Source organism: Mesoplodon densirostris, chromosome X (assembly GCF_025265405.1).
Source record: "Mesoplodon densirostris isolate mMesDen1 chromosome X, mMesDen1 primary haplotype, whole genome shotgun sequence".
NCBI lineage: Eukaryota > Metazoa > Chordata > Mammalia > Artiodactyla > Ziphiidae > Mesoplodon > Mesoplodon densirostris.
In genome coordinates, this window is record NC_082681.1 from 3384402 (window position 1) to 3410049 (window position 25648).

Below are 25648 nucleotides of genomic sequence, written 5' to 3' on the forward strand. Positions count from 1 at the left end.
CCCAGTCCCAGGAGGCCCAAGCCCTCTGCGGAGAAGCAGGGGGTGATTATGCTGGTGGCGGCGGTGCAACCCTCCCCATAAGTAGCCATTTGGGAAGAGGGATGGGACTGGGAGCAGGTCCCTGTGGCAGATGAGGTGGCCAGAACAGGCCCACGGCCCTCCTGAAAGGGGAAGCTGCAGGGGGCTTGGCGCCCGGCCCAGCTGGCCGAGCGCACACGGCCTGGGCCCTAGGAACCGGCAGCCACCTGGAAGGGTCTCGGGATGGGAACCCCCACCCCCGGCCCCCACCCCCCCCCGCGAAGGAAAAAGTAACAGTCGCAGAAGAGGCAGGTTCTGGAGCGGGGTTCCGCCCACAAGCAGCGCGGGTCAGGCCGGCGGCCCCAGGCCCGGCCCATAGGCACGTTTAATAGGATTCCCGTGGATGTTTCAAGTGGGTAGGACAGGTCTGTCCCCACCGCCACCCTGGAGGGGCTCCCGGCTCCTGCCTCGTCCCACAGCTCCACATGAGGTATTGTGCTCTCCCCTCCACCCCCAGGCCGAGCCCCCTCCCGCCGCCTCTTCCCCAGCTCGCGGGTGGCTGGGCTGGGCGCACCCGCTGGGGGGCGGCCCGGGGCCCTATGTGGCGTCCAGCTCAAAGACGCCGTCGCTGGTGGGCGTGGTGAAGAAGGAGGGCGGGTCGGAGGCGGCCGACTCCTGCCCCCCGCTGCCCCCATCCCGGGCGCGCCGCTCCTCCAGCCGCAGGCTGCGCTCGAAGTCCAGCAGCTGCCCCATGAAGTTGAAATTGGGCGAGATGTTGGACTTCTTCCGCTTGACCAGGTCGTAGGCGTCGTTGAGCGAGAGGTGGAGCTTCTGCATGAGGTAGGCCACGGTGACGGTGACGGAGCGGCTGACGCCCGCCAGGCAGTGAACGAGCACCCCGCAGTTCTGGGACAAGGCCTCATCTAGGTGGGGGCAGAGGGGGGCCCGCGTGAGGTGCGGGTGGTGCCTTCCGGGGGGGTCCCTGGCAGTCCCCGGCTCGCCCTCCGAGCTGGGGAGCTGCTCCAGTGGTGCCCGGCCCCCGCAGGGCCATCCCGGCTCGGGGCTCTGGGGAGGCAGCTGAGCCTGGAGGAGGAGCCCAGGTGAGGGACAGGGAAGACGTGGGAGAGGCCAGCAGCCAGGCCCGGGGCTGGGGAGGGAGGGGAGTGCAGAGCGGACTCACCAATGAACGCGATGGCCTCCGGAAAGAACTGGGACAAGTTCTGGCTCCAGTGGTCCGAGATGGGGATCTGCTTGTAGTGAAAGTCGCCGTTCTTCTCGAATAGGTTAGGCAGGTTTGGGGTGACATTGAGGATGTAGCGGATGCCCAGCTTGGCCAAGCTCTCCACATTGGCCGAATCCCGGGCACTGCCAAGGTAGAGGTTGGGCAGGATCTGGACGGGGAAGGACGGCAGCAGCCCCGCTGGGGGGGGCGTGGCACCCTCCGAATCCAGGCCACAGCTCATGGAGTCACGGTCGGGCTCGGATTCCGCGTCGGAGCAGTCGGAGCCCAGGCACAGGCCGCCCAGCCCCACCACTGGGCTGGGCACCGGGGCTGTGCTTGGGCCCCCACGGCTGTCAAGGCTGGTCTCACATAGGTGAGGGCACTCGGCCTGGAATCTGCTGAAGCCACCTGGGAGGAGACAAGGGGAGGATCCCATTGATCTGTTCTCCTGGGTAGCCGAGTGCCCTGGCTGGGGATAGGGACCCCGACCCTGGACAATCCCGGTGCCTGAGGGGGCTGGCAGACGTCTCCAAAGGGAACTCAAAAGCCAGCAGTCTGAACTATACTGGTCTCCCGTGTGGTGGGCTCAGCACTGGTGGCTGCTCCTGCGAATGGCAAGTGCCCACTGCAGCTGCAAGACGCCAGGCTGGGGCAGAGCTACCCAAAGAGGATCTTACACCCCCCCCCACCAGGGCCAAGCCAAGGCAGGCACGAGGACTCAGCAGAGTTTAGATGTATTGCCAGCCTTGGGGAGGACAGCGGCCATCAGTTAAAAGAGAGGAAAGGTTCAGATGTGAGTTCTCTGCCTGGGTGTCTCCCGATCCAGGTCGACCAGGAGCACCCCGAGGTCAGGGGCCAGGTCACAGCCATGTCTGTGCTCTCTTCAGGGATGAGGTAGACCCCAAGAGGCAGACAGCCTGGGAGAGAGTGCAGCATTCCACCTGGATGGTCCCAAAGTCCCAAGAAGTGAACATCTCCATCTACAAACAACTACTATTTCCCTGGGGATGGGGGTGGGGGCCTGGAAATTTGACATTTTATGTATTTCTGTGCCCCTGTGCATTCAGAATGGAGCAAGGGACGACAGGCCAATGACCCTCCTGGATGGGGAGGTGGGGACAGCTGGCTCTATAGGTTCATGGGAATCTTGTCTCTACCCTGGATCTCTGGGGGTGTTTGGCTTGGCAAGGAGCCAACATGCCTGTATCAGCCCATCTCCCCTCCACCCGCAAGCCCTGCCATGACCATGGCAGGCGGGGGAGCGGGGGAGGTCTCTGCCTCCTCCTGCCTTCACTGCTTCTCTCCCTCTCTCTTCCCCTCCCCCTTCCAGACCCTTTGCTGAGCGGGATTTGTCCTCTTGTGGCTCCAGCCTCCTTCACCCATGGCTGAGCAGCTAGGGGAGGGGGTGATATGATGGATGGGGGCTGGGAGCCCGAACTGGGTATTCCATTCTTGAGCATCCAGGGAGCCAGGTCAGGGCACATTCTCCCCATTTTCCAGACACAGAAACTGGGGCTCCCAAGACTGAAGGACTTCCCCAAGGTCATGCTCAGGGGAGGGGAATCTCACCTCCACTTTAGACAAAATGAGGCCAGGCTTGCCCAAGGTCAAATGAATCATGAATGTCCTCAGAAGGTGGGTCCCGGCCCTCCCTGGGCTGGGGTCCTCCCCAGGCTGGTGCCCGCGGGCCACCACCCGCACCTACCCTGTAGGTAGTAGGCCAGGTAGCCTTCCTCCCGCAGCTTCTGGAGCAGGGTGCCCAGCACCGACTCGGCCTCCCACTCCTCGGCCTCGGCCTCGGCCTCCCCGCGCCGGTGCCGGCCCCCGCCCTGGTCGTACAGGAGCACCGGGGCGGGCGGGGGCGGCTGCAGCGGCGGCCCAGGCAGGAGCGCGCGCACCGACAGGCTCCCCCGCCGCAGGCGGCGCAGCAGCAGCGCGGGCAGGGCCACGCTCAGCGCCCCGCCGATGCGCGCCGACTCGTACAGCTCGCGGCTGCGGCAGTCCAGGAGCAGCAGCCGCGGCCGCGGGGGCGACAGCTCCCGGCGCAGCCACAGGCACGAGCGGCCCAGACCCTCCATGGGCTCGCGGCTCCTGGCACGTCGGGCCCCGAGAGCTGCAGAGAGAGGGAAGGCGCGCGACGTGAGCCCGCGTCCTTCGCGCCCGGCCGCCAACGGGCGCGGGCCCGGGGGCCAAGACGGGAAGCCAGGCCCGGGTCCTGAAGGCGGGTGCCGAGGGTCCCGCAGGGACGCCCCTCTACTGCCTGATTCTCTTCTCGTACCCCTCCTACAGTAAGGATATGCAGAAAGGCGCCCCTTGCGCCCCAAGAAAAACGCCCCAGGCAGCCACTCGGCGTTGCTTCCCGTCCCGGGAAGGGAAGTGTGAGAGGTTCCCCAGAAGAGGAAGGCTGGGGGTCCAACGGCCCCTTCGAGAGCCGCCGTGGGTCCCTTCCTGGCCCCTCCTGGGGACCCAAGGCCGCGGCCATCTCCCCCCACACCCCCTTTCTGCATCCGTCTCTCACTCTACCTGCCCGCAGTCACTCCCCACGTTCGAGCCTCCGACTTGGGGGGGCGTGTGCGCGTGAGAGGGGGTCCAGGCCGAGATCTCCCCCATGGCCAGGCGGGCCCGGGTAATAGAGGTGGTGCCGAGGTGCTGGACCTCGGCCGGCCGGACCTCTCGGAGCTGCCCTCCTCCCCCCGTAGAAAACAAAAGGAGAGAGACCTGGAGAGTGATCCCGCGGCGAGCGGCCGCGCGCGGACGTCCCAGCCACGGCCACGGTGGGACGAGGCGCGCCGTCCGCGGGCAGGGAGTCCCCGAGCCCGGCCACCGGGAAGAGGGCGGGGCAGCGGAGCAGGCGCGCACGTGGAGGCCGAGTCCACTGCTGCCCGCGCACCGGCCGCTTCCTGGCAGTGAGACCCAGCTTCCACCTTGGAAGCTGCTGCCTTTGGACGTGGAGTTGCCGTTTGGAGGGGCGGGGCGGCGGGGGCGGGCTCAGGGGGGCCAGCGAGCCAACGGGTGCCCTCGAAAGCAGTTGAGTGGGCCCTGCAAGTGGCGCGCTGAGCCGGGGCTTCCACCGAAGCGGGACTGGGCCAGGGCAGAGGCCAAGGGCAGGTCAGGGGCCCAGCAGGGGACCAGCTGCAGCTCCCCTGGCCGGCGCCAGTCAGGCCCCTGGAGGCAGGGGGAGGGGTGGGGACAAGAGCCCAGTGGCCCTGCCCCAGAGGCTGCCTCCAGCCTTACTCATTTGGGGTGACCATTGCGTCCCCTGACTGGACTTCAGTGGCCCCATCTATATAACAGGCCCCTCATAGCCACCGCCTTGGCTACCTTGGGATGCCGGTGAAATCGTGGAGGGGAGGGGGAAGCAGAACCAGAAACCCGCTGCTGCCTTCTGGCCAGAACTCTGCCCAAGGCTAGCTGGAGGGCTGGGCAGGCAGAGGGCAGCTTCTGGGCACCACAATGGCTTCCTTCGTACAGGCCAGGCCAAAGGCCCCGGGAGCTCTGTGCTCTCAGCCCTGAAGTGGGGTGCTCTGCTCTTACCACATTATTGATCCTGGGAGCCACGCCTGGCTCCTCGTTTTGTCAAGAGCCAAGTCGTTTCCACTTAAACGTCTCTCACATCTGGACATTCCCCTCCACCCCCTGCACCGGCCTGGGTCACCATCATAGCTTCCAAAGGCCTCTCCCTACCTCCAGGCCTGTCTGCCTCAACCCCCCTCAGCCCTGCCCTGCAGCAAAGGCCCACGGTGTCCTCCATACCTTCCATGGACACAGGATGGTGACCAGGCAGGACACACCGGGCCGCTGCTTGCACGGCACTCCCAGGCCTGCAGGACAGGTCAGTAATAAACCGAGGGACTGAACAAGATAATACCAGGTGTGATAAGTGCTGAGACAATGAAACGAGGTGGGGGAGGTTTCTGAAAAGTCTGGTCTGTGTCCCTTCTCTGCTTAGAGCCCATCTAAACCAAATAGCAGAGTTGAAGGAAAATGTACAACAGATAAGATAAAGCTCATACAGCTTAATCAAAAGGTTAAGACTCCTATAGATAAATGGGCAAGGAACCAGAAAAGACTGCATGAAGGAGGAAATGCAACCGGTCCAAGGCGCTTGGGGGAAGGTTCAACCTCAGGCATGGAAGGAAAGTAAATTTAAAAAAACAAGGTAACAACGACAGAAAACAAGGTAACACTTCCCACCTGTCACATTAGTAAAATGTTCTCAAAATGAGAGCTCCCAGGGCTGTGAAACTGGCCTGCTGCTCTATTGCTGGTTGCTAGAGGGTTCTCTGTTGGGATGGCCCTTTTGGAAATTAACTTGGTAATATGCATCCAGAGCTGAGAAGAACACCACACCCTCTGGCCACTTTTGGGAATCTACCCCAAGGAACTAAGTAAAAGAAGGCAGAGCTATGCACACAGCATGGGCACCACAAGACAGGTAACTAAGGAGTGAAGCGTGCAAAGCCACCGGAGGGCCACTGTTTAGGACGGTTCAGTCCAGTGTGGCTGCCAAAGACTCCTCTCACGGACCACAAAGTAAGATGAGAAAACTTGGGAGGTAATGCTGGGGAGAGGGCAGCTTACAGAGAGCCAGGTTGCCTCGAAGGGGCCTCCAGTTGCCCCCTTCCTCCCTCCCTCCTTCCCTCCCTCCCTTCCGGGCCCAGCGGGCCACCAGCCTGGGACATGTCTAGGTCTCTGGGCTGAGCCCCACCACATGCATCCAGGGGCCTCAGGCAGCTGGGCTGGGTCCCCTTGCCCCTAGTCCCGGCCTCCTCCTCTGCAGTCTGTCCTGATTCTGTTCCTTCTTCAGCCATCCTCCCCACCACCCGGCCCAAGGTTTCTGTTTCCCTCTTCTGTGCTCCAGGGCTCAGTTCCCCGAGGTTGCCAGCTGGGCCGGAGAGGAGTGGGGGGCATTTCCTTTCCCTCACAACCTAGCTCCCAGAGACAGAGGTTGGCTGCCCCCTGCCCATGGGCCCCAAGCCTGGGGGCTCCCTCCAGGCCTGCCGCAGCTGTGGGCAGGAGCCTGGGGTGGGCAGGGGTTGAAGGTACCAAGGGGTTCTGCAACGTGCAGAACTGGGGTGTCTGGCTTGGCAGAGTCGTGGGCAGTGGGGGTGGCAGCACCCGACAGGGAGGTGGAGAGATACGTGTCCCCACCCGCCCTGTCCTGAGGGTTCAGCGTGGTTGGGGAGACAGGGCTCAGCGTGGTTGGGGAGACGGTCGCCAACCCCGTTGGAGGTAGGAGTTCCTGAGGTGCCTAGCCCTGCTTTCTGGAGAGGGCTCCCTGGGGGAGGTGACCGGAGCCCGGCTGGGAAGCTGAGGATGAGAAGGGAGGCAACTTCTGCAAGGGTGAGTGGAGAGGAAGCTAGGCTCCAAGAAACCCTAGCCTCCGCCCCCGGGCTGGGGTTCTGCGGGGCCTGCGCCTCGCAACGCCCGCCTCGCAACGCCCGAGGAAGGGCTCCCCTGCGCCTCGCTCCGGACCCCTGCCGGCCAGCCCTCCCGCCGGGAGAGAGCGCTCAGGAGGGGGATTCAATCTCGAAAGTGAGCGCTCGCTGCCCGGCGCCAGCAGCAGGACAGACGGGAACCTGTTGCCACCTCCGCACTGCAGGGCTGAAAGCAGCCAAGCCCCCCTCCCCCGACCCTCGCCCGGCCCGCCCGCGCTCGGGCCCCCGCAGCGCCGGCCCCGCCCCGCACCCTCTCCCCGGGCGCGCCGGGCAGGGGGAGGCAGCGCCGCGCGCCGGGGCCTCGGCAGGCCCCCTCCGGCGGGCGGAGTCAGGCCGCGCGTTTCCCGTAGGGTGGACGCTGCGCCCATCGCCCAGCTCCCGCCGGGCGCCCCCGGCCCCTGCCCGGCCCAGCCAGTGCCCCTCGGAGGCCGCGGAAACACTGCTGCCCGTAGGCCTCGCGCGCGCCGCGTGCGCCTTCTGGTCCCTGGAGCCTCCCGAGAGCGGCGCCCCGCCTCCCCCTCCATCCCCCCTCCCCCCCACACCCGCCTCCCCGAAACACACGGTTCCCGCCGGGCCGAGTGGCAGAATTTCGGCTGTCGCGGCCGGGTCACATGGCCAGGAGCAGAACTCCCAGCGACAGCGTTCCTGCCAAATCCACTGTCTTTTCCACCAAATCCACTTTCCGCTGGGGATGGCTTTCTGCTTTTCCCGGTCGGTCTCCTCGCGGGACTGGGAGTTCCTCCAAGGCAGGAGCGGGTGTGTGCCCGGCCCCAAGCTGGCCCCAGCCCCCAGTGAAGGGCCTGGCACACGGCGCTCACGGAAGAAATGCTCGTTAACAAAAGAAGGCATGAATGAATGAAACCAATTGTTGCGTGAGGGAGCCCAGGAGGGGACCTCTCCTGCTTTTTTCCTCAGCGGGTCACACACTCGCCCCCACCAGACACGCACGAGCACACGTGCGCACACGGCCCTCCCCCCACCGCACAGGCAGACGGGCACACGCGGCACTCCGACTCATGCCCCCAGGAAACCCACCTACTACGTGCGTGCCAGCAACTGGGGCCCCTTTGGTCCCAGCTCGGCCGCCTCCATTTCAGTGCCTGCCTCTCCCTTCCTCTTCCCCGTCCCCCTCCCCCCATCTAAGTACGGTACCTTGCACCCCAAGTGCCTTCCTTATCTCTTAGGGAAGAGGCCAAGCCAGTCGCTGGGGAGCCTCAAGGTCTGTTTAGGGAGGCACCTGGGGGGTCTCAGGATGGTGAGCTGCTGCTGCGAAGGCGAGCCAGAGGCTCCTGGCAGAGATGCCACCAAATGCTGCAGCCTCTAGAGCCCGCGTGCCAGGTGTTGGGGGGTGGTGGTGGGAGGGACTGGGGATGTGCTGGGGGATGTTGAGGGCTATTTGCGGTGGGGGCGGGGCAGGGTGCTGGAGAGCATGAATCCAGCAGGTGTGCATACATGTTGGGGTGTATGGGAGTGCGTGCTGGGGATGCTAGAGGTGTGTGCCTGGGGAGCGGGCCTGGCTTCAGGGAGTGGGGAGGGTCGGCCTCTGGGGTGGGGGTTAGTGTTGGGGTTTGTTCAGGGCTGGGCGGACTGCAGTGTCTCTGGTCTGGGAACGTGGGTGGGGTGTCTGTAATGAGCATATGGGGAGTTGGAGATGGTGGGGCACGGTGAGGAGAGCTATGTTAGTGCAGACATCGCAGGGATGTGTTTGGCGTGTGTGTATGTGTGTGTGTGTGTGTGTGAACGCGCGCGCGCTCGCGCGCCTGGGTGTGTACTGAGGCGTGGCAGCGTCTGGGATGGGTGCTGGCCTGAGTTGGGGACAGTAGTGGATGGTGACTTAGCGGCTGCTGGTGTGTGCACTGCAGGGACCTGGGTCCGCGGTGCATGGTTTGTGCACGCGCGTGTGTCAGGGGGTGTGCGTGGCCATGGACACGGGAGGTGCACGGGCGGGATGCGGGGGGTGTGCGGTGGTAGCACTGAGTGGGTCTCCCAGGGGCGCGTGCGTTGGCCCTGTGGGGTGCGCTCTGGCAAGACTTTGGGGGTGCAGGGTGGAGGAGCGCACGTCGGGGGGCGGCCAGGCAGGGTGGGGGTGGGGTGGGTGCCCGGGCGCCGCGTGCTCCGCTCACCTCCGCTCACCTCCGTTCCGCTCGGCTTCCTGCGCCGGCTCCGCGCGTCGCGGCCGGGAAGTTTCCGAAGCCCGGGCGGCGGGGAGCGCCACAGCCTCTGCCGCCGAGCGCCACCGGAGCCTCGGGCGGCGGCCTCGCTTGGAGCCGAGGGGCCGCCGCCGCCACCGCCGCTGCGGAGGGAAACTCCAAATCCCGCCTCCGCCGCCGCCTCCTCCTCTCCCGTCGCCGTCTTCTCCGCCCCCTGCCCAGGAGGGGCAATGTCGCCGGCGGCGCGCAGGGAGGGAGCGGGGAGGGGCCGCGGCCTGCCCGGCGTCTCCCTCCACCTCCCCCGCCCGCCTTCCTCCCACCTGCAAGTCTCTGCCCGCTCTGCCCAATGTGGCCCCTCTCCGGGATGTCCCCTGCAGCCTCCGGCCGCCAACGGCCCCGCTGCCTGGGGTCTCCGAGCTTGGGGTGCCGGAGTGGGGTGGGGGGCCGTGACCTAGGTAGGGCCTGGGCTGGGAGATGGTTGTACCGAAGAGTCTCTGCTGGCACCCCTGCTACCCTCAAGAGAAGCGAAGGGACCCATCGAGGACCAGGCACAGCTTGGCCCCCAGAGCCATCTCCTGCTGCCACAGGGGATAGGGCATAAGGTCTAGCTGACGGCACTGCAAGTGCCCCCAACCACCGGTCCCCCTGGCACTATCTTCTCCCTTTTTCATGTATTGGATTCTGGCTAATGGTCATAGCATTTGGGCTTCAGTGCCTGGAAGGGGTGGAGCCTGGACATTGGGGGTGGGGCTGGGAGGGGGTGCTGTCACCAGGCCCGGTTTGCTTTCCTCTGGACCCAAGGCCACCAGGACCTCATTTGGTCCTTATACCAGTCTGGGAGTCGGAGGAGACCGTTCCCATGCTATAAGTACGGAAACCGAGGCAGTGGTTTCCTGGCGATCACACACGAGTGCAGTGACAGGGCCCGAGCGGGCTCAAGGCCGGGAGAACATGGAGAAGAAGGCAGGCAGAGCCGGGATGCCAGCCGCCCCATGGATGAGGGGCAGCCGAGGGAGGCCAGGCTGCCTGGCTAGTGTCTGCAGCAGCCTTGAATTCCCCTGAGTCAGCACCCCTGGAAAAGAGAGGAGAGGGGCCGCTTTGTTTCCTAATCTGTACATTTGGGGAAAGGGGCAGACCTCATGATCTCCAAGGGCCCTCCTAATCTTTGCTGCAGTTTCTCTCCAGGTTGTGGGAGCTTGGCATGCCCACCCTGCCCTTTGCCCCCTTTCGGCCTCAGCAGATGCCCACCCTTACAACCCTCCCCCTGCTTGAGCCCCTGGGCCTTTCTGGGCTGCACCTGCTGGCAGGTGCATCTGACAGGCAGGCCTAAGGTGCCCTGGGCTGGGCTGACCTTTCACCTCCTCTTCAGCATCAGGGCCCCAGCGTCCAGCATGGAATTGACCTGCCAAAACGACACCACACGGGCGAGCAAACGAAACTGTGTGTGGGTCGTGCCGCTCGACGCCGTGCTTCTGTGACCCTCCATGGTGCCAGCTGTCCTGAAGTCAGGGGGCCTTTGCTAAGAAATCAACATGTTCCAAAAGCCGTGCCGTTTATCAATAGGACCATTTTATCTGTCAAAACGTGAAAATACATGGAAACCAAAAAAGATGGGGCTGGCTTCCCTGGTGATCCTCCCATTTGGGGAAGACATACGACAGCCGTGTCGTGGCCCTGGGCACTCAGTTGGCCGCCTGCAAAGGCTCGGTGAGCTGACTCACAGAGAAGTATCTGGAAAGGTTGACTAACCAGCCCCCCTCCCCGCCACAATCCTGCGCTTTAGTGACTCAGGGCTGAACGGCTGGAGGAGGAACATTTGGACTGAATGATGCTGCCCCCCACCCCTGCAAAGCTCCTGCCCCAGCCCTCCCACAGGGCCTCTGCTCTCTGGGCAACAAGACCCACCCAGCTCTGGAAGAGATGAGGACTAACACAAATGGCCAGGCCAGTCCTGGGAGCTCCCAAGGCACAGGTCTGCTCCGCCTCGGGAAACGGTGCCTCCCTCCTCGTCCCCAGGGACTTGTCTTAGGTAGCCAGGCCTGACCTGTTCCCTGTTGAGGAATAAAATGGAGAATCTTCTCGAAGAGCACTCGACTGAGAGGCCAACCGTGTTAGAATCGGGGTTGTTATGAAGACGCAGCTGGGCCTCCGTCTCCGAAGCGGCCAAGCCCACGTGCTCAGATCCTGTCTGCTCCTAACAGAAATCTCGGGGTGGGCTGCCGGGCCAGCTCCAGCCCTCACCCTCTCCTCTGTGGCCCTGCCCCATCTCCCACCAGAACCTCCGCCGGCAGCCAGGCACTCAGCAGGAGCTGCCTGCGCAAGGCGGAGGGGCAGAAAGCTGGGCCGTGCCCTGAACCTGCCAGGAGTGTGTCACTGTGGGCCTTGGGCTGAAGGCGGCCCTAGCTGCGCAGGTGCAGCTTTTTCCGGTCCGATTCTGGCTCCCTTTCCAGGCAGCTGGAGCTTTGAGGACAGGCGCATCCCACCTGGTCCTTGCATGGAGACCCTGCTCCCCCTGGGCACCGGCATTTGGGTGCACACACACGTGAGGTGTTATTTCTGGGCAACCATTGGGTCCCCCGTGAGAGCAATACCCGCCGCTGAGTCCGTGTGCTCACGTGACAACACCCCCCCAGGCTGCCGGCGTCCCTCCACCACTGGGTAACAGGCCTCAGCTCTGCCCCTCCCCCATCAGAGGCGCTTTAGCCAGCATCTTTTAGACGCATCTCGCTACCAGTTGCCATGCCTTCAGGAACACATTCTAGGCCCTGTTCCGGAGCACCCCACCTGCCTGCAGCAGCCCCTGACAGAACCGCATCCGGACATTTGAAACCAAATGGCCCAGTGGGTGCTCTCAGATCCGCACTTGCAGCCCAGGTGAAAGGGTGAGGGTGAGAGCCAGGCGGGGCCAGGAGGGAGCTGAGGGGAGAGGAGGGGGCAGGGCCAAGAGGCAGCTTGTGTAGCGCAGCAGCGATTGATTTCCGAGGGTCCGGGACCTCGGGAGCCATTAACAGCCCCATTCCGGGAGGGCTCAGGTTCAGGTTCAATAACCTGGTAATAAACCCCCTCCGGCCAGCTGCGCGGGCTCCCTCTCCTTGCCTTGTCCTCCCAAGAAGCAGCGCGCGTGTGTCTGGATATACATTACAGATGATATAATCCTTTTACCGGGAGACAGCCAGACACCCACGCCCATTGGCTGGACAGGCAAAGGGAGGCGAGAGGGAAGAGGCGGGAGAGCGGTGGAAGGGGAGGAGAGAGAGGGCTGAACGGGGCCAGGAGAGGGGAGCCTCCACGGGTGGAAGGACAGGCCAGGAGGTTGGGAGCCGATCGCTCCAGTGAAGGCCTCTGTGAGTGGCCCACCCAGCTCCCTGGCCACATCTCTCCGTTCCCCCACCAGGAGTGTGCCTCCTGAGGCAGGCCATCTCGTCACAGGAAGGGATGCGTGAAACAGGCAGTGCGGCCAGACCAAGGCGGGGGCTCACTCCAGTTCCCTGGCCCTGGCTCAGTTGTCTTTGGGGGACAGGGAGGGGGTTCTGGGGATGCTGAGGGTTTTTCTCGTCTCCATCCTCAGGGGTCGCCTCCCTGTATGACAGACTGAGCACCTTGCTTCCCGCTCCTCTTCCCAACACTGCAAGGCCCAGCCTGGGCCCCGCTGGCTCCTGGCGCGCAGACCAAGGCCTAACACCAGGCTGGCTGGGTCACTGCTACTCTGGGGTCAGGGCCACTGAGCACCTCTCTGCACCTCTCCTCCCACTGCAGGAGCTTTCCACCCTCTGGCCTGGTCTGGGAGCACTTCTGCAGGCCCAGCTCTGGGCCCGGAAGCCCTAGTCAGCCCCTGACAGTGACTGGGCTAAGGGAAGGCAGGAGGGAGACAAGGCCCAGGGCGGGGACTCGCCCATGGTCCCATGGTGGCGGCGGCGAAGCTGCAGGATGCAGGAACCACCGTCAAGGGCAGGCGGCCGCGGCACAGCAGGCGCTGTGGGTGGGCCCCCAGGGCCCAGGCCTCAGGAGCATGCTGCTCAGGCCAGCTCACAGAGCCACTTGGCCGCTGGCAGGGAGACTCGGGTGGTGCCCCGCCACGTGAAGTCACACAGCCAACTTGCCGCCCTTTGAAGCCCTGCTGTCGCCGAAGTCTCCAGCTCACAGATCACAAAGTGTGGAGCCGTCCCTCCTTGCTCGCCAGGAAGGCTCCCTCGAGGGACACTTAAATAATGAAAACAGTAGCTCCTGGTCACCGTGCCAGGAACAAGGGCCACAAGCCTTCCGTATGAGGAAACCGAGGCACAGAGAGACGAGGCGGAGGACCCCAGCCGGGCCCCAGCCTCCAGAGGGGGCACTGTCTCTGCTGTCGGGGCTCGGGTCCAGGTCGCTCTTTCTTGTAGGTTTGGGGGCGGCAGGAGCGGGGCCAGCGACCCAGCCAGAGCAAGGAAGGACAAAGCTCCCAGTTGCAGAGGGGCCCTGGGGAGCCGTCCACACAGTCCAGGGTGGAGCCCCAGGCTGTGGCCCCAGGTTCGCCCCGGCCCAGGGGAGGACTTCTCTTCTGTCAGTGTTCCTTGGCCTCAGCGCTGTCTCCATGCAGCACCCCACCCCCGTCGCCCCCTCCCAACTTTCACGCTTGAGAGACGTTCCACAAGGAAGGCGCAGGATACTTCTGCCAAGTCTGTGGGGATTTTCCCCCTCTAAATTTAGAGAGTAGCTATTACCCCTCAGTACCTGCTTCCCACAGAGAGGAGAGCACCCCCAGGCAGAGAGACGGGGAGAAGAGGGAGGGGAAGGCCAGGGCCCGGTGGCAGCAGAGCCAGAGGGATTGGTCTCCGCCCCGAGATGCCGCACGCAGGAAGGGGACAGCCACAGACCCGCACTTGACGCCGGGCCCCTTGGCCGGAGGCTGTGGGGAGTCAGGAGCTCCTTGCAGGGGTCCCCAGAGCTGTCTCCCTCCGTCACCATGTGCCTGGGTATTGTGGCGGGTCCCTTCTCCTGTGGGGTCTCGCCCGGTACCTAGCAGGTGCTTAGTGCTCAGTACCTGCCAGCTGGGTGCCCCCTCCCCCTGCCAGCGCCATTTCATTATCATGGAGAGAAGAGGCAGGGCCGGGGGGTGCACAGAGGGTCACGGCTCAGTATGAGTCACTCTGGGGTCCCATTTGTCTCTGCTGTTACAAACCTGGAGCAGTGGCCTGAGGCTGGCTTTCTAGCAGTGGCAGCCTCTCTTCACTACACCTCCACTTTGGGGACGTCTGTTGGGGCTGGCATGGGCGGGGAACATGAGGGTAACTCACAGCCCAATGTGTCAACCTACAAGGCTTGGCTCCTGGGACCTGGCCAGAGCCACAGGGACTGTGACCGTGACTTCGGCCTCCCCATGGCACCCCGGACCTGAGCTGCCTGTTCTCTGCAGCCCCAGAGGAGAAAGGGGGGATCAAAGATGGAGTCCCCAAGTCTATAAGCCTTCCCAGTCATCAGAACGAAGTCAACAAGGCCCAGATGCAAACGTCCTGTGCTCCGGCTCTCAGTGACGGCCCCATTCACCACGGCAACAAGGGAGACAAGTGTCCAGAAGCTGTCTTTATCTTCAGGAACGGGCACATGGGGTGCTCGGAACGCTGTCTCCTTCTTAGCCTCACGGCTCCCATCACTGTGTCCTTTCAGCACCAGCCTTGCCTCTGCCCAAGTCCCTGAACAGCTCTCAAAAGTCCTTCCATAGGGGCTTCCCTGGTGGCGCAGTGGTTAAGAATCCACCTGCCGGGCCTCCCTGGTGGCGCAAGTGGTTGAGAGTCCGCCTGCCGATGCAGGGGATACGGGTTCGTGCCCCGGTCTGGGAGGATCCCATATGCCGCGGAGCGGCTGGGCCCGTGAGCCATGGCCGCTGAGCCTGCGCGTCCGGAGCCTGTGCTCCGCAACGGGGGAGGCCACGACAGTGAGAGGCCCGCATACCGCAAAAAAAAAAAAAAAAAAAAAAGAATCCACCTGCCAATGCAGGGGACATGGGTTCAAGCCCTGGTCCGGGAAGATCCCACATGCCGCGGAGCAACTAAGCCCGTGAGCCACAACTACTGAGCCCACGAGCCACAACTACTGAGCCTGCGCTCTAGGGCTCGTGCTCCGCAACAAGAGAAGCCACTGCAATGAGAAGCCCGCGCACCGCAACGAAGAGTAGCCCCCGCTCGCCACAACTAGAGAAAGCCCATGTGCAGCAACAAAGACCCAACGCAGCAAAAAAAAAAAAAAAAGTCCTTCCATGATATTTTGTAATAACCTATAAGGGAAAAGAATCTGAAAAATAATATGTATATAACTGAATCACTGTGCTGTACACATGAAGCTAACACAACTAGTAAATCAACTATACTTCAATAAAATGAATGAATGAATAAATAAATGCTTTTAAAAATTTATTTATTTTATTTTATTTATTTATTTTTGGCTGTGTTGGGTCTTTGTTGTGGTGCATGGGCTTCTCATTGCGGTGGCTTCTCTTGTTGCGGAGCACGGGCTCTAGGCGCATGGGCTTCAGTAGTTGCGGCACACGGGCTCAGGAGTTGTGGCTTGTGGGCTCTAGAGCACAGGCTCAGTAGCTGTGGCTCACGGGCTTAGTTGCTCTGCGGCATGAGGTATCTTCCCAGACCAGGGCTCGAACCCGTGTCCCCTGCATTGGCAGGTGGATTCTTAACCTCTGGGCCACCAGGGAAGTCCCTAAATGCTTTCTTAAATTAAAAAAAAAATCTGTGGCAAATAACACAAAATGTCAAAAAAAAAAAAATCCTTCAACGACGCTTTGTGCCTTCAGAGCGGAGACGCCCCTGCGCGCTCTCCCACACCCACTCCCGGAGCCCAAGGCCTCCTGGCATCACCTTGCCTCACAAGGTGGTGGCTTCTAGATGTGACTTGTCCACCTTCCTGTCAAACTCCAGGGCCTTCAAGGCTCTTCCTCTCAGCCACCCCACCTCTCACTCCCTGGTTTTGGATCCACTCCTGGGGCCCTGGGTCTGAGTGGCCCATTCGAACCCCTGCTTCTCAGTGCTTCTCTGGTGATCCCGGCCCCTTCTCCACTTGGTACCCTGCTTTCCACCTGTCGAGTCCCTTACTCGCACCTGGCTACCTTCCTTCCCACGATACTCAGTAGACAGTCCCAAGCTCCATCGGTCTCCTGGAGCCCAGCTGAGGCCTCACCCTCCCAGCGGGTGCCTTTGCCACCCAAGTGACCAAGCACATTCAGGCCAGTCAGGTGAGAGCTCCCTGGACTCCCTGCCCTTCCTGAGCCAAAGCCACCAACAGTTGTAGTCCCAGTCCCCTGGCATCCAGGCTTAGAAGAGGTGGGGTCCTCTTCCCTCCCAAGTCAGCCCGCTGTCCCATCCCCTCAGCCACTGCTCCAGATGCCACCGGCCCAGGTGCCCTCTTGTCTTGCTCTCCCTCAGACCCTGGAAACCCGCCCCTCTCTGCCCTCCCGGTTTGCTTCCCACCACTCTGGCCATTTCCCTCAAGTCTGTCTCGGGCTCTGAGGTCCTCTTCTCCCTCTGTGTGTTCTCCCGGATGACCTCAGCTCCTCTCCTGGGTGAAGACTGTGACGTCAGTGTCTCCACTGCCACCTGGATGACCCATGGCCCCTCAGATGCATTGTGTGCCACAGGGAAACTCACTGTCTCCCCTCAGCTGTCCAAATCCTGGCCTCGGGGGTGGCACTCAATTCCCCTTTCTCTCCACCACCCCTTTGCATTGCTGGTTTCTGCTGAGTTTCCCTCCTGTCCCTGGCCAGGCCCTGCCCCCTCTTCACTGTCCACAGCCTCCGGGCTCAGTCCTCCACTCGTCCCCCACATGGTCGACGTGGTGATTGTCCTAAAGCAGAGGCTATTGGCGCGCCTCCTCTTAGCACCCTTCGATGGCCCCGAGTGACCCTGAGGACAAAGTCCAAGCACTTCAGCCAGCTCGCATGGTCCTGTGTGACCAGCTCCTGCCGCCTCCCAGCCCCTCTCTCCCAGGACACTCCTCCAGCCCCATCGCAATACTGGCAGTCGCCAGAATGTACCAGCTGTCTCGTGCCCATTTGCCTTATTCAAGATAAGCTCACACCCTGAGACTCCCATGCACACATTTTTCGGGGCCACTCTTCAGTCTGCTATGGCCGGCCTCCACTCCCAATTCACGTCAGCTCACGTGCAAAATACATTCCCGCCACCCTGCCATCCCCTAAAGTCTTCACCTGCCATGCCACCGCCACTTACTGTCACAGCCCACCATCTGCCTGGTGAGGTCACACCCTCTTTCTTCCCTTCGCTGGGACCACCTGGCACGGGTGGGCTGTGTACTCCCAGGCCTGGACCACTGCAGCTCTTGGACGGGAAGCCATCTCTTTGGGTTGACAGAACATTTGGAGGACAGGGACCACGTTGCCTTGGTGTCTCTGTCCAATGCTTACCACCCAGCCTGGCTCTGGGATGGAGCTCCAGTAATGTGTCTAGACCCCAGGAGCAAACAGATCCAAGAGCCTGGCTAGAATTGCTAGACAACTGAACAGGATCGCCAGACCCTCCAGATTAAGAAGCAGGAAAACAAAGCCGGCAACCAAGGGAGAGGCAGGGAGATGAAGGCGTCACTGCTGGCCATCTCCATCCCGGCCGCAGTGGACCTCAAAGCGCGGGGCTTTGGTCCTCGTGCTGTGCTTTGGAGTCACCACTCTGGCCAGCCCTGAATGAAGGTGGATGCCACCGGGCCGCTGCGAGCACTTCTTCCCGACTGGCCTGGGAGCGTCCTCAGCCCCCGGGACCACGGGACGCTGGTAATCCCGGCACGCCCGCGTCCTGACACAAACCCCAGACAGGGGAGCGGCGGAGGCTTCCCTGCCGAACGTCTGTGCACACGATCGCTGGGCACGATGGTGGCCACCGCGCAGGGAGGGCCCTTCTCTGCAAAAGGACCAGCCCCCGACCGCAAGCGCTGGGCGCCTTTGGCGGCGGTGGTGCACAGCATGGGGAGGGCCAGGCGCCCGCTTCCCCGCTGTGAGCGGGCCTCCACCTGCCACGCCAGGCCCAGGGGAACCTTCCCTGGCAGCTCCTCCCCACTTCCGGGCCTCAGCTCTGTCCCTCCTGGAAGAAGCTGGGCAAAGCGTCCCATCTTGGTTTGGAGCCAGGGGCCTGGGAGGGAGGCACGTGGCCCGGGGCCGGACGGTCCGGGCCCCTCGGTGCTGGGTTCCCAAGCGCTGCCCTGCGAGCAGGCGGCCCTGCCGCCGAGGGAGGCTCCCGGCTGATGTGGCCCAGTGCCCGCAGCAGGCCCGGAGGGAGGGGCTGGGACACAGGCGCCGGCCATCCTGGGCGCCCCCCAGCCCACATGATCCCTCCCTCCCGGGCCCCTGGCTGCACGGCCCGCAGCGCCATGGCCAGTGGCTGGGCTCTTTCTCGCGGACACCTCTGTCCCGGGGAGCGGAGTGGAGCGAGAGTCCCTCCGACCCTGCCATCCATCCGTGTGGCCAGAGGGCTGCTGTCCGGGACCCCTGCCCTGGCGTCACCCAGAGGGGCCCACGTGGCTGCGCCTGCGGGTGGCACGGGGGCAGCACTTTCATCGCATTGCACGTGGCGGCAGGCCCGCCCCCCCATCTTATCCCCCATCGTCCCCCACCCCCTTCCTGGCTCTCAGCCTCACTGGGCATCTGGTCGTGATCAGGCCAGGGAGGGGGTGCGGGGCACCAGGAAGGAGAGGCGTTCTGGACGCAGCGGAGGGGCCGGCCTGGGTCCCTGATGGGCTGTGGCGTGGGGCACATTGAGGGGGCCACTCAGGCCCTCCGTGTTGTCGCTGGGGCATTGCCCCCACACGACCTGCACCCACCCCAAGCTGCCTCTTGGCTCAGGCATGCAACTCGGAGCACATCCCTCAGGTGTCAGCCGCCTGCCCTCATGCGTTGCAGGGCTTCCCTGTTTGTTGTCTCCTTCTGTGCCCGGCAGCTGGCGAGCCCAGTAACACTGAGGATGCCTCTGGGCTCCAACTCGCCTGGCATCGGGCCTGGGCACCGCAGGCACTCCACTGACATCTCCTGAGTGGACGATGTCGAGTCAGGACAGCTGTGTAACCCCACATGGACCTTCCAGGCACCGCACTGCGTTAGGGCACAGAGAGCACAGGGCCCTGGCCAGCCTCTGGGAGACCCCTGCCCACATCCTGGTGCCCCCGCACTGGCCCACAGCCGTCTGAGCACGCGGCGGGCTCCTCCTCCCTGCCGGGATTGCCCTTCACTTTTGGCATATGCGTCGCACAGCCTCCAAACGAGAACTGTGAATTCCTGGGGCTGAGCTTGGATGACTGCCTCGATTCCTTCTGTGTGCTCAGGTGTACCCCACAGCCTGCAGGCACCGTCAGAGAGCCCCCCAGCCTTCTATCCCACTGCCCCTCACCTGCCCACCCATCCCTCAGAGGGCCGAGTGGGTGCCTTCCGAAGACGGGGCTGGCTATCCCTGCCCCGCTCCGAGGTGCTGGCTGGGCATACGCTGAAGAGGAAAGGTGGGCAGGATGGGAGGGGTACGAGCTGCCATGTCATCCCGCTGGCATTGCTGGGACACCTCTGCTGCAGGTTCCGTGACTGGTCAGCCACAGGCCTTGGTTACTGCAGAAACCAGAGCCTCGTGTGAGTGCTCGTCAGCAAGGGCTGAGGGACAGGGTGCCCACGAGGCTGCACAGAATCCCACTGGATGGCCCCAAAGATGTGCACCCAGAGCGTGGCTGAGAAGGCTGGGTGCACCTGCTGGCTCCCTGCATCGGTGCTAAAACTTGCTCCATCAGCAGTGCTGTGGCAGTGCAGATCCAGACCTGGAGTAGCCACGTGTTGTCCACACGTGAATGCGCACGAGCCTTCACGTGGCATAAATTCACCTCTCCAGCCATCCAGGCACATCGGCAGGGAGTCTGCCAAGGCTGAAGCACACGCTCATATGCACACACTCGTACATATCCAATTAAGATTTAATTGGACTACATAAGGTGTAGACAACAAAACGGACAATAATCATAAAGACCAAACTATTCTAATACAAGATTAGCATAGACGTGGTTATGGGTTGCATTGTCTTCCCCACCTGCCTCCCCACTCACGTGTTGAAGTCCTAACCCCCCTGTACTTGTGAACATGAACTTATTTGGAAATAGCGCCATTGTAGACGTGATTAAGATGAGGTCATACCGGAGGGGCTGAGCGTCTAATTCACCACGACTGGTGTCCTTATGAAAAGGGGACATTTATTTAGTTATTGACCACACTGCGCGGCATGTGGGATCTTAGTTCCCCGACCAGGGATCGAACCCGCACCCCCTGCAGTGGAAGCACGGGGTCTTAAGCCCTGGACTGCCAGGGGAATCCCAAATGGGGACATTTAGACACAGACACACACAGAATGCCACGTGAAGATGGAGGCAGACCTGTAAAACCAAGGACATAAAAGTCACATGGCAGAAGTCAGGGACGGCCCCTGGAGGATCTTTCCCTAGCGCCTTCAGAAGGAGCAGGACCCTGCAGGCAACTTGATCCAGGACTTCTGGCCTCCAGAGCTGTGACACAATAAAGGCCTGTTATTTTAAGCCACCTAGTTTGCGCTACTTTGTTATGGCAGCTCTCTCATCTGTTGTATCATTTAAAGCTAAAATATCCCTATGAGGTAGATAGTCCTAGCATTTCACAGATGAAGAGACTAAGATTCGGAACATTTGAATGACTTTCTCAGAATAATTCAGTCAGTTTGAAGCAGACCCGGGGCTCAATGCAACTCATCTGGTTTAAAATCTATATCCAGTGAAACATAAGGCACTAAAGTCTCCCAGCTTCTTGATATAGTCAGGTTTTTAATTTTATTTTAAAGGGTATATTTCTGAAGCTTTGGGCCTGACAAATATTGTTGATTGAATGAGTCGAGGCAAATTGTCCATCCATATACTCCTTTTTTTTGGGTGCACTGCACGGCTTATGGGCTCTTAGTTCCCCGACCAGGGATCGAACCCACTCCCCCTGCAGTGGAAGTGCGGAGTGTTAACCACTGGAGCGCCAGGGAAGTCCCCTTAGTTTATTCTTGATTAATGGCATTCCTTTAAACCCTGCTCTAAATTATAGCTTTTCCTAAATATGCATCCCAACCTAGTAATTGATAATTAGTTATGGTAGCTAAGAGCTTACCTTTAGGGAGGAAGCATAATTTAGTTGGCATCTAACAAATCTCTGTGGAATGAATGAATGAACCAATTTGATTGGTTTCCGGGGGTAATCTAGGTCTGGTAGTAGTTACTGAGATGGCAGCTGAGAACCCAGTAGGAAGTGGACTGCCTTCAACTAGTGGCCAACAAAATCCACAGATTGCGGAGGACCAAGGGAAAGTTCTGTAGAGGGCGGGCCCTGGAGCTGAGTCTTTTTTTTGTTTTTTAATAAATTTATTTATTTATTTATTTATGGCTGCATTGGGTCTTCGTTGCTGCACGGGGTCTTTCTCTACTTACAGTGAGCAGGGGCTAGTCTTCATTACGGTGTGTGGGCTTCTCATCGCGGTGGCTTCTCTTGTTGCGGAGCATGGGCTCTAGAGCACAGGCTCAGTAGTTGTGGCACTCAGGCTCAGTAGTTGTGGCTCGTGGGGTCTAGAGCACAGGCTCAGTAGTTGTGGCACTCACGCTCAGTAGTTGTGGCTTGTGGGCTCTAGAGTGCAGGCTCAGTAGTTGTGGCACTTGGGCTCAGTAGTTGTGGCTCGTGGGCTCTAGAGCACAGGCTCAGTAGTTGTGGCGCACAGGCTTAGTTGTTCCACAGTATGTGGGATCTTCCCGGACCAGGGTTCGAACCCGTGTCCCCCTGCCCTGGCAGGAGGATTCTTAACCACAGCACCACCAGGGAAGTCCCTGGAGCTGAGTCTTGAAGTAGGACTTCACCAGGTGGAGCAGGGAAGAAAGTGGTACCATGTGGGCACAGCATGGGTGAGAGTGTGGAGTCATGAAAATGCTTCACCTCTTCAGGGACCCAGAAGGACCCCCTGTGTCACATATGCATGTCTGTCTATTTGGGGTAAAAATGAAGCTGGAGGCGTAGAAGAACTGGACGTGCACAACCACACGGCTGCCTCATCAGGGGAGGGGGCTATGGGGAGGCCAATGGCCAAGGCTGCCCGCTTTGTTCAAGAGCCCAAGGGTGCTTCCCGGATGCCAGCTTGTCTTCCAGAGCCCCTGGGACACACACACACACACAAACAGCTCTTGGCCTCCGCTGAGTAGAAAGCAGCCATGGTTGCCCTTGGGGGTGCCCCTTTTAGCTGCCTCCGGCAGAGCCTCCCCTTCCCCCTCCTATGCCAGCTCCTGGTTCTCTGTACCCTCCCAGTGGTGGGTGAGGGGAGGCTGGGTGGGGCAGGGCAGGCCCAACAGGTCTGGTCTTGATGGAGTGGGAAAGGGTGGGCCTACTGGAGGGAGGGAGGCTTCCACGACCTACAGCAGTGCCTGCTGTGGCCCTGCCAGCTAAGTCTTCACCTGGGAAGCTCACCTCTGGGACCAGCCACCTTCCCGGGCCAAAAGGAAGGTGACCACTGGACAGACCCCTTGATGTGCCACTCTTCCAAGATCTGGCTGTGCAGAGAGCCCCGGGGCTGCAGGGCCCAGCCTCCTTGCCGGCCTGCCTGGGGGATCCAATGATTTTCACCCGTATGTGCAAGGCAAAGGCAGGTGTGTGTGCGTGCGTGTGTGTGTGTGTGAACCTTCACTCAGCCCCCTCAGAGGACTGCTGGAGGGGAAAGGGCCAGAGCCTTTCAGAACCCCCCAACAGCCTGTATTTGTACTAAAGAGAGTGAGCCTTTGGGGCACCATGGCCATCACCCAGCCTCCAGGCAGGAGGCCTGTGTGTATGCTCGTGGATGGGTCTGGAAGGAAGAGAGGTGGACAGGCCAGGAAGATATCCAGGAGGAAGAAGCGATTACACCTGGAGCTTCATCAGACATGGGGGCTGGGCGGTTGGGCCCATGGATCTGGGGCTTGGAGGCAAGCCTGGGCCAGGCACAGCAGGTCGCGGACAGGGCGGGGAGCGCCCCAGGCTCGGTGCACCTGGCCCCCTTCCTGCCCGCCCCTCGAGGCTCCAGCTCCGGTCACACCTGACCTTTGCACTGAGTTGACGCACATTCTCTCGATTCTGGTTATGACCTGTTTCCCCTTGACTCTCCCTGCTTGTGAGGGCAAACGCCTGGGGTGATTGCTGTCTGGGCCGCTCCCATCCCAGGACCCTGCTTTCCACGTGCAGCCCTGGCAGACACCTCCCACCCTCACCGGCTTTGTCCTGGTCCCACGCATGGGGCACCAGGGGCTGATTTGTGAACTCAGAGTTCCTGGCCCCCCCCCACTCGACAGCTGGAGCCCAGCTTACGGCACCCCTGCGGGCCAGCCCCCTGCCCTGGCTGGCAAAGGCATGGGCCGAAGTTCTCAGGGGGTGCCGTCCCTGCCTGTCGCGGGTGAGGCCACCTCTCTCAGAGGCCACAATAAGGGGAGGCGGACGGAGCAGAGGTGGAGCAGGACAGCCCTGCATGGAGCTGGCTGGTGCATCCACGGACTTTTGGCATTACCCCCACTCTCTTTCTACAGCCCAGCCCACGTGGCACCGACGGCCACTTCCTGCCCTCTGCAAAGTCGGCCCATGGCCTCCTTGGGCCTGGCCTCTCACTGCTGGCTCGGACTCTCCCTCCTTCCCAAGGGGCTGGCTCACTTCCCACTGATGGCTTGGCTTCACCCAGAACCCTTTCTGTAGGTTCCTTCCCCGCTGGGGTCCCGAGGACCTGCCCCCAGGAGGAAGCTGCGTCCGGTCCAGCCAGTGCCCCAAGCGCCCGCACCCCCGTGCCTCAACTACCTGGACTGCCTGTCCTGGGCCAGCCTCAGACACGGGGAGGAGGATAGGGACAGTGCCAGCCAGGGGGCCAGGGGCAACCTTCCCCCCCACCCCCCGCCTCAGCTCCTTGTCACCACTGCTCCCTCCCTCCTTCAGGACCGCCGGCCTGTTGGGCCATGGCCCCTTGGCGCGTGGCCTCGGTGCCTGGTGAGCATTAGCTCAGAGGCCAGTGGCCTGGCAGGTAGCCAGAGAGCCTCCTGTGGGGAAGAGACCTGGATCCTGGGGCAGTGAGGACCTGGCACAGGGCTTTGGTGATGTGTCCCCAGGGGCCAGGCTGTGTGGTTTCGAGCAGGAGGCCCCTTGACCCTGGGGGTCCTGCCGGCCACGGCTCCGATCCCCAGGCCACCCCTCAAAGAGGGAGAGGATGCCGGCGCCCTTCCTGACGACAGTGGCCCATGGCGAGGCCTGCCCAGACCACCCTCTGCTCCCTGCTCTTGTAGGGAGTGATGGGCCTCTTCATTCATTGAAAAAATAGTGAAGCACTTCTGACATGTCACGTGCTGTGCTAGGTGCTAGTAGAAAAGGGAACAAAGCCAAGTGACTGTTGTTAAGGCGCTGACATTCAAGCAGGGCAGCCGGATGGTTACCTGGATGAAAGGCACGTTTCCCAAAGCTCAGGGTGTACCTGTGGCAGGTCCCCTCTGGTGACTGGTGGGCCCTGGGTGGCCGTGGCCCAGCAGCTGTGAAGGGAGGGGACTGGGCTCAGGCTGGCACGCTGCCCCCGAAGCCACCGCCCCCGCGGGGGAACCTCTGGGGCTCTCCCCTCCTTTTGCCTCTGGTTGAATGAACATTCCGTCTCACTTGGGTACGATGTTCACTCCTGCCTGCGGTGCCGTCCCCGGGTCTCCCCAGTCTCCCCGTCTTGACACATAAACCCAAGGATGCCTCAGAGAACTGGCCTGTCAGGCTGTCCTGGGTCTCTACTGCTCCCCCCGCCCCCCGTCAAGGCCAGAGACCACGGAGCCAAAGCTGCAGACAGACAGATAGATGGGCCATCAGGCCTGCAGGGAGGATGGTCATTGCTGAAAGAAAGGAAAGGGCCGAGGCCAGTGGGTTTGGTGACGTGGAGGGCCTTGGCCAGAGCAGTGTCAGAAGAGGGGTGGGTGGCCATTGAATGGGCAGAAGCCTTGGGGCAAGGGGGTGGTGGCTGCAGGCGTTCCTGGGTGCTGACTCCCAGTCACCCAGCCTCGTGGTCGTGGGAGCGTACTGGGTGCCGCGCTGGGTCCAGGACCCTCACTGCTCAAAGGCTGCCGGCCTTGCCCCTTGGTTGGGAGCAGCACCCCGAGTGAAGCCCTGCTGGGCTTGCCGCGGCCAGCAGCTCTCACCCTCTGGTGCTTCGAGGGGCTCTTTCTCACACCCCTGTCTCTCCCAGAGGAGTGTCCTGGGGCTGCCCTCACAGGCACCACAACGGGGTAACGACCTTCCTTCTGTTTCTCTTCTGTCACTTCTAAGGACTCTTGCCTTGAGATGTGGGCCCACCCTCATAATCCGGGATGATCTCATCTCTAGAGCCTTAACTTTATCACATCTGCAAAGACCCTTTGTCCTAATAAGGGCACATTCACAGGGGCCAGGATGTGGACCTATCTTTTGGGGACTACTATTCACCCCGCCACACCCACGGTGTGTCGCACTCTCGGGCACCCAACTTCTGAGGACAACGGCTTGTGGTGTTCCTGGGTGGCCCCAGCCAGGCCAGAGGGCAGGGGCCTCAGTGAGGCTGTGTTGCGCTCTACGGTGGGCTGTCACCTTGCCACTGTCCAGCACGTAGCCAGATGGGAGTTCAGCCCCCAGAGGGGCCTGGTGTGTCTGCAGCTGGGCACGTGCACAGTTTGCTGTCTGAGCGGTCTCAGCGTGTGACTGAGAGAAGGCCAGTGGGGAGGGGCCCGGTGCCCCGCGGAGGGGCTGGCCTCACATGGGAGCAAGGTCAGGCCATCTGGAGGGATGGGAGGGAGTG

The 25648-nt window shown here is 61.9% G+C and overlaps 1 protein-coding gene across 1 annotated transcript; it reads right to left on the reverse strand.

Moving 5' to 3' along the window:
- Positions 1-615: 615 nt before the first annotated feature.
- Positions 616-3318, reverse strand: DUSP9 (dual specificity phosphatase 9). The gene is made up of 3 exons (XM_060087493.1): positions 2946-3318; positions 1199-1648; positions 616-941 (listed from the first exon to the last, which is right to left on the reverse strand). Exons 1-3 carry the CDS (start codon positions 3316-3318, stop codon positions 616-618), a joined length of 1149 nt encoding a protein of 382 aa, XP_059943476.1.
- Between the last annotated feature and the right edge of the window lie 22330 nt (positions 3319-25648).

What these genes read in the sequence shown, in the direction of transcription:
- DUSP9 (XM_060087493.1), bottom strand. Translation starts at nt 3,318, where the DNA reads ATGGAGGGTCTGGGCCGCTCGTGCCTGTGGCTGCGCCGGGAGCTGTCG. An exon ending in CCTGGCCTACTACCTACAGG is followed by an intron (nt 1,649 to 2,945) that starts GTAGGTGCGGGT and finishes GTCTCCTCCCAG; the next exon opens with GTGGCTTCAGCAGATTCCAG. An exon ending in GGAGGCCATCGCGTTCATTG is followed by an intron (nt 942 to 1,198) that starts GTGAGTCCGCTC and finishes GCCCCCACCTAG; the next exon opens with ATGAGGCCTTGTCCCAGAAC.